At 42.3% G+C, this 8,677-nt stretch overlaps 1 protein-coding gene across 1 annotated transcript; it reads left to right on the forward strand.

Moving 5' to 3' along the window:
* The first annotated feature begins 7,327 nt into the window (after nucleotides 1–7,327).
* LOC149454826 (olfactory receptor 5V1-like) lies at nucleotides 7,328–8,266 on the forward strand. Its single transcript, XM_089686938.1, has one exon. It carries the CDS (start codon nucleotides 7,328–7,330, stop codon nucleotides 8,264–8,266), a length of 939 nt encoding a protein of 312 aa, XP_089543064.1.
* Nucleotides 8,267–8,677: the final 411 nt, after the last annotated feature.

The following is an 8,677-nucleotide window of genomic DNA, read 5'->3' on the forward strand; positions in this document are numbered from 1 at the left end:
GGCGGAGATATCCTCCGGGGCCTCTCTCCCAGGCACAGGGGAAGCACCTAAGGATCCAGCCGCTCCGCCGTGGTCCGCAGCAGCACGGATGGCGGTGAATTGTATGGGTCGGCGACGGAGCTCCGGATTATGCGGCCGCTCCGGTCGCCATCTTGGACACGCCCCGAAAACATGTGATTTGGACAGGAATCGCATTCCTAATCATATCGCATGCTAATCTTTGCGGTACAATTTGTATCAGTTTCCAGTATCATAAGCATTTTCACAAGTATGAGTACTCGTAAAACTACTCAATATCGGCACTGATACTGGTATTGGTATCAGTGCATCCCTACTAGTATGGTATAGATTTCATGGTCAAAACTGACAATAACCTGCTCACATACAGTATATACGTACCACAGCCAAGCTGGATTCTGCTGTACATACGTGGTTAGCTGCCCTATCGGGGTTCCACTTCAGTACAAATTACCGTCAAGGGTTCTGGAACAGAGACGCTGATCCTCTGCTGAGGAGACCCTATGACTCAGGGACTTCCTTTGAAGGGTGGACACAGCTGATGCTGGAGGGGATACAAGCCTTGTGTCAAGAGCATCAAGCCAGAGGAGCATTAGAGGCTGATGCCATTGGAGTCTCAGTTACAGGTGTCCCCAGATACTACTGTGACCTTTTGTAAGGTATTAAAGAAAGACCTAAGAAAGAACCAGATGGAGGACCCCTTCTGTGGTTTACCAATAAATACCCTGGAGGGTCGACATCCTGCTCTGCTGCTTACAGACTCTCCAAGAGAAGCACTCCTAGATCAGAAAAAATGGGATCATTTATGGGATCATGTACCGAAGGGGCCCCTCAGATTGTCACGAGAATAAGTGACAATTGTTCCTGTCAGGAGAGACTGTGTTGACTGCTCTGCATGACAATCATGGTCACTTAGGACACAAAAAAACTTTCAAACTAGTCACTCTTGCATAAAATGTATACAGAGAAAAACTTTACCTAGCAGAGACACCCTACTGAGCCATCTCCAAAGTCAAAGATCATTGGAATTGGATCCTGATTTGGTTGTACAGAGAAATGTCTTGGTCATGACTAACCACTATGCCCAGCCATTTTCAACCAATGACCAGCCAAAGTTCTGATATAAAAGTTCTTCGTCCAATATGGCTTGCCTCAATGTATTTACTCTGACCAAGGGAGAGACTTTGAGAGTAGGCTCATTAAGGGATAACTTTGGCTTTTTTTAAAAAAGAATACACATCTTTTGTAGGTAAAGAAATGTGTATTTATTATTTTTTTATTAGGAGCCTTTAAAGCATTTTACCCCCAATCAGCAGATCGCGGGTGCAATCTCAAGCTCCTGCACACTGTCAGTGTAGCTGACTGCCCATACCTAATATGGGCAGGCAGTTACTGAATGACAGGAAGAGTCAATGAAGTACTTGAGTGCTCACCAGCACCCTGGTAGTTTATTGAAAACTACAAGATGTCAGCCACAATGGCTGAAGATAGTTGTAGTTCTCCCATTCACAAAACTCTGAGTGGACGGAGCCCACTTTTTGAAAAAATTGTGACAGCGGGTGTGGTGAGAAGATCCCTAGCCCACTGTCACAAAAGAGGATGGGGGCTACTGCATCAGTAACATGTTACATGTTACACCCTGAATACAGATGTAACATGTAACATGTTATAAAAGGTTAACTTATACCTATTAGGCATTCAGAAGTCCAGAACAACTCCTTACCACCCACAAAGAGACCCACAGCCAGAATAATTCAATTGCACTCTGTTAGATATGCTTGGCACATTTCCTGGGAAGAAGAAACAGCATTGGAGCTGGCATATTTCAGCAGCTGTACATGACTATAACAGTACAGAAAATGATGCCACAGAGTACTCCTCTATACGCTCATGGGAGGCCCAATTGCCATTTTACCTAGCCTTTGGCAAATCCTCAGACCAAACTTCATTGACATTCCATAAAGGATATATGGACTTTTTAAACTGCTTCTCAAAGATCATTCCCAGGGACCAGATCTCAGTCTTTGCCAGCAGATGCAGATGAAGGGGAAAGCAGTGAGGAGAAAGATGTCTACATGACTCGTGGCCAAGTACACTGTCAGAGACTGCCACTACTCCTCCCAGTGAGACAAATACTGGAACCCTCACGACGGAGGCTCAAGAATTTTATACCCCAGAGTCAACTCTTGGAAAGTCAAGAAACTACTCCAACCTCCCTGACTGCAGAGAACACAGAGACTTCTCAGCCATCTATAGAACCAGAAGAGTAATCTGTTAGGGAAGAGAACAAAGGGCAAAGTGACCTATTCGGTCCCCTAAAAGGCTGTCATACAATACCTTAGGCGAAAGCTATGAAGAAACCATTGTCACCACCCAAAAGGCTCACGAAATGTCAACACTTTCTACTACTGATTATGTGGAGAGTGACTCAAGCTCACCCCCTGGCACATCTAAGTGGGCCATCCAATATCTGTGGCTGGTGGACAAGACAACCTCATCCCTTTTGACAAATGGTGGGAGAATCTGCTAATGTGAATCATTTGGTTTTGTGTTGCTTTTCGCTGTTCATTTAAATTAATCTAAAGTTTTTAACAATATATGTCAAAGGACTTGGCCCCTCCTTTTGGGACCAAAGATTCTCTGGCAGGGGGAATGTGTAGCCAGGTGCTTGTCTAAGAATGGAGGTGAGAGAAACACTGGCTGCAACTGCTCTCTGTAGCTGCTGCCCTGCGGTGCTGAACTGGTTAATAACTATATCAGCAAGAGGGGGGAGTTGCTGAGCAGCAAGTGTTTAATAGACAGAGTCAGGCACTACTGCACTGTGGGAACTGTAGTCCAGAGGAGAGAGATTCTACTGTAATCGAGAACCTTTGAACTGCATTTGCCAGAGAGAGAGTGCCAGGAGGAGGGAAAAGAGCTGCATATTCTTAGCCTGTACAGAAAACTGCATGCTCTTGCCATAAGGGAGCCCAGAGAGTGCACATCCTTGTCCAGTATGCACCCTTATTGCTGCATAACGGTGGCTTAAGCAGGATCCGAAGTTTAGGTGTGCTGCTGCTATGTGGATTTATTATCTTCTGCAAGAGTGACTGAGCCCTTTAGGAATTGATCATACAGCCATCTAATAGTCTTATTGCTGCCTGTAGGTTTGACTGAGACTAGTCTCATATGCACCAATGGTACAATTGGTCCCCAACACTAGCCAGCTGAAGAGTTAGTAGTAAAGACTACCCCATATGCTACACAGAGAGCTTTACTTATTGCCTATGCTATGAGGTGCCTCTCAGGGGACATTGCACCATCATAGCCATCCTTCTAGAGTGCACTCACATTGCAGTGATTGCTTATATGCACTCTTTTTTGACCTTGATAATTTATGTGTTGAATCCAGTTTAGTGGTAAAGAACTCTATTTTATGTTACTTTGTAGACATGTCTGTTTAAAACATAATAGCGATCCTAGATTTCTCCAGTGCTGGGTCTTGGAAGTTGTTCCCCAGAATTCGGGGGGGGGGACTTTGATAAACTGGTATTTCAACGTGAAGCAAGATGGATCAGCGAGCTTGAGGCTACTTATTGAAAGTCTCCAGTATCTGCTCCGTTAAAGGATAAGTTCATCAGAGCACAAGCCAGCAAGACAGACGTGGACCTTGAGAGGGAGTGAAGGTACACGTCTGTCATGCCAGCTGGGAGCTTGAGGCTATGTAGCTTCCCTAGCAGTCTGAATATATCCATATTTCTGTGCTCAAAGCGATACTTTTTTTTGCATGGACAAGTGTATTTTTTTTATTGTAGGCCTTTAATTTTTAGGAATAACTCACTGAAATCTGTCCGAACAAGAGTCTAGTAAACATAAAATTTGAAACACGAAATCATAAATTAAAATTTAATAAAAAATCATAAAAAATAATAATATAATAATAATACAATTAATTAAATAATATAATCAAACCAAAAACACTGAAATTAGAAATATAGCGCCAAGTTCGCACATCACTGAGCAAAGTCGCAAAATCGTTTTCAGTGTCTGATGACGAATTTCCCCACGAATCATTATCACTGAATTCTGCAAGTAGTTCTAATTTACTATCGCTGTTCTCTAGCTGGTCTAAAACCGCTTTTGACAAAAAGGGACACTTTTTGGACGCCATGGACATTTCTCAGTTTCCAGGCAGAAAGAACAGTAAAAATGCAGGCAGGGCACAGGACAAAGCACTAGGGACAAAATGTATGTGAAATGGTTTGATACAGTAATGTTATACTATGTGATTTTAGTGAATTTAGTGAATGTCACTTTTACAACTTTCAAATTTCCCACCAGTTCTGTCCCCGTACGTCCCGTCGTCGCAGGGAACGGAACCCAGATGACAGATGCCGGCATCCGCCGGAGGACATTACAGGGGACACTGCAGGAGGGACATCGCGGGAGCGCAGGACAAGGTAAGTGATTGAGGGATCCCGTAGCAGCGCCGCATGGTATTCCCGAGTGTAGCTTGGGGTTACCGCTTGTGGTACTGCAACTTTACCCTGAGCTACACTCGGGAATACCGCCAGGGAGGTTAATGAAAGTCTCCGGTATCTGCTTCGTTAAAGGATAAGTTCACCTGAGCACAATCCTGCACAACAGATGTGGACCTTGAGAGGGAGTGAAGGTCCACGTCTGTCATGTCAGCTTGTGCTCAGGTGACATTATCTTTTAATGGAGCGGATACCGGAGCCTGATTTGGCTGCTCAGCATTCAATATGTGTTCACCACACTGCAAGGTCTCTCACCTACCTCCAGTCCACAGGTACGGTGCTGGAGGCAGGCAGGGAGTTGATATCTTGAAGATCTGACCGGAGGAACATCAAACACAGTCACTATATTCTTTTCAAAGTGCAGCAGAAGGAGACACGTGGCTCTGCAGGGGGAGTAAGTTGCAAATACCTGCATGCCAGGAAGTTGTTTTTTTGGATCCAGTCATAGAAATGCAGAGGTGTGGGCCATTGGAGAGGAGAGAGTTTTGTCCATATCCGTATAGGGACTCCTGAGTTTTACTGCTGGTATGTTGATGAGTGTCTACCATCACCACTATAGAGGATTGCCCTGATCATTACCAAAGGAGTATCATCGGATGAGTGCATTTTTAGCCTTATGACCCCTTGCGGGTCGCAACCTGGAGGTGAGTGCGCACGCTAGCTGGTGGAGGATTTGCTGTGTTTTTTGTGGTCATTGGATGTTCCATGGCTTCTTTTGAAAATACACAGATTCATTGGGACTGTGCACTTTATTATGGCATTTTTCACATGTATTCATATACAGTATTCTTCATGTATTTATAATCTTTATGGTACCAATTTACTCATTGTTGTTCAAGTATCATTACTGTCACTTTGTTCACATTGAAACAAATGCATTAGTAAATTTCGTTATAACTTTTTTTGCATTAGCTGACATTTATTACTATGTCCATTCCAAGATTCGTATACATCTGAATCTCCAAAAATCGATTTGTTACAGAACTGTGTCTGAACCTACCTTTTGTATGCTCATTTATGCTCAAATCAACATTTACTCTAACCCATGTCAATTAATTGAGCTCACTTTCCACAAAAAGGTCTTGTGTCAATTTCCTTATGCTAATTCACACAATTGAGGCAAAGGTATCCACAGGTGTGTTCCTATAAGTGTGTGCAGTAACTTTCACCCAGTCAGGTGAGTCAGAGGGTCTGGAAAAAAATATATATCTATACATCTATATCTAAATATATATTTTTTCTTTTCTTTACCAAAACAAATCAGACCAAAGTAGATGGGGCATTGTCTGTAAGCCAAGATAATTGATAAAAAAAAAATGACAATCAAAGTAGGCTGTCACTGAGGCTGTTTCTCAAAACTATTCTGGTTCCATAGCATTATGAACATCTTTAAGTCATCCAAAAGACCTGGGCATTTTCCATGCTCTCTCAAAGCCAAATGAAAAGGCTTCTTACCCCACTGTACTTTTTTTGCAATTTTGCTAATTGTTTGGCTGTAGCTTGCATAGCACTTCCCAAAGGGATAGAATTGTTCATCAAAATATAGCCACTGATGACTTCAGTTCAATTTGCCTTGATAGTTGTCTTTCAGCAAATTTTTGATCCAGTTCCGGGAAAATCAAATTTTGGCAGATTTGTTCATCACTAATCACATGCATTACTTTGAACATATTATAAATTAAATGTTTAATATTTAAACAAATAAACACCCACACTACCAATCAACTGAAAAACAAAAATTAGCAAAGAATTTGTGTATTTGGTTCAATAATAACTGAACCAAAATATTCTTTGTAAACGTTAATGGTTATTTATTTCATTGTTGACTGCAAATAATAGTAATTACTTTGAGTAAATAAATACAGCAGTAATATCATCATAATACTTTACTATTCATTAGGGTTTACCAACTCCCTAGGTGAGGGCTGACAGCTTTATAAAAACGTGAGCTGTACAGAACTGTAGTACTTCTCATGTCACATGGAAATACATGCAACAGCCTAACTGGTAAGAATCCAAAGGTCGTGTAAACTGATTAATATGTTATGCTATAAGCAGGGGTGTATTTACCACAAGGCAAACAAGGCATTTGCCTAGGGGGCATTTTTCAGGGGGGGGGGGGCAGCACTGCCCCTTGGAAGAAGGGACGGAAGAAGGGACACACGCGACATGGGGACCTGGTGGGTTCCGAGAGATGTTGTGGGTTTCATTATGACGGTGTATGCACAGTGCGATTCTCGTTCCTGGGGATGTCCAGAGCTGTGAAAGTGAGTGTCTGTCTTTCTCTCTCTCGCCATGGGGGATGGTGGCTGGTGTATGGGGGGCAATGGTAGTGGAGGGCAGGGGTGTTCTTGGTCAATGTCAGGCTCTGTGGGGAGGGGGGGGCGCCAATTTTTTTGTTGCCTAGGGCAGCACAAAAACTAAATTCACCACTGGCTATAAGGAAATTAAATGTAATGAGTTTTACTTAGTAGAAATGACTGATTTTATTACATAAATCTGACAACATAAAAACATGAACAATTTTGCTAATAATGGTGGAAACAAATATATGTAAAGCACAATAACCTAGATTGGTTATAAGCCGTAAACTGCCATACAAGCCCAATCACTATAACATGTTACTATTAGTAATGATTTTTTTTTGTAGATTTCCTTCATTGCATAGGTGTGATTGTAATGGTAATAGAGTGTGTTCCTTTACAATATGGAAGAACAATAAAATAAAAATGTATTCCTTTTCTCAAAAAAATTAATGTTTCTTTTCGTTTCAGGAAGTGGTGCACAGATACATGGCAAACAAGACAACATGGTTTAACGAATTTACATTGCTAGGATTGACTGATAATGCTAAGAGTCAGATTATACTGTTTGTGTTCTTCATGCTAGTCTATATCATCACATGTCTAGGAAATTCTCTGATGGTCATCACAATCACACTATCCACAACTCTTCACACCCCAATGTACTTCTTTCTAAGGAATCTCTCTGTTGTAGATATATGCTATACCACCTCCACAGTCCCAAAGCTGTTGTCAGATTTTTTAATGGACACAAAACAAATTTCCTTTTTTGGCTGTGTGGCCCAGCTTTATTCTTTTATATCATTTGGAGGCGTTGAATGCATTTTGCTAGCTGCTATGGCAGGTGATCGCTATGTGGCTATATGCATGCCGTTACTTTACTCTAAAGTAATGAGCTTGAAAACATGTATGATCATGGCTACAACATGTTGGATAATTGGTCTAGTAAATTCTCTTGCCCATACTATCTTCACATTCCGGTTGCCATTCTGCAAATCTAGAGCTATAAACCACTTCTTCTGTGATATACCACCACTCCTGGCCTTGTCTTGTGCTGATACATCCATTAATGAAATTGTGGTGTACACTGCTGGAGGGTCTGTAATCTTGGGGTCATTTTTGTTAACTATTATGTCATATATTCTTATTGTTAGAGCAATTTTAAAAATTCAGACAGCTTCGGGAAGACTTAAAGCATTTTCAACTTGTGCCTCTCATTTGGCAGTTGTGACACTTTATTTTGGAACAATTGTCTTCACATATATACGTCCTACATCTACTTATTCTCTTGATCAGGACAGGGTTGTTCCAGTTCTGTATGGGATTATAACTCCTATGCTAAACCCAATCATATATAGCTTTAGAAATAAAGATGTGCATGGAGCAATAACAAAAGTAATTTTACGACGACACCAATCAGCTACATAGTTAAGAACCAAAACAACATACACTTATTAACCACTTGCCCTCCAGAGGATTTACCCCGCTTCCTGACCAGGCCATTTTTTGGGATATGGCTCTGCATTATTTTAACCCCTTGGCGCCGGAGCCTTCCGGCCCTTTAAGGGTTTCAGAAGCCGAGAGGCGGGGTGGGATTTTAGGGTCATGTGACCGCCATGATTCGCTGTCACGGTGGTCACATGATCGGGAAAGGTCCCGATCGAAAGAGGAGATCGGGACCTTTCCGTGAGTACTGGACATGTGTGCTGGGAACACGCAGGGCGCGCACTCTCAGCACATATTTTTTCTTAATTGCACGCAAATGTGTGGCTGCTCGGCGTCTAGGCCCAGATGCCGGGAGGCTGCACATTTGCGTGCAGCCAGCGTGAAGAGGTTGAC

This window comes from Staurois parvus, unplaced genomic scaffold (genome assembly GCF_062004578.1).
Source record: "Staurois parvus isolate SC_StPar_1 unplaced genomic scaffold, SC_StPar_1.0 ptg000415l, whole genome shotgun sequence".
NCBI classification, from domain to species: Eukaryota; Metazoa; Chordata; class Amphibia; order Anura; family Ranidae; genus Staurois; species Staurois parvus.

What these genes read in the sequence shown, in the direction of transcription:
- LOC149454826 (XM_089686938.1), top strand. Translation starts at nt 7,328, where the DNA reads ATGGCAAACAAGACAACATGGTTTAACGAATTTACATTGCTAGGATTG.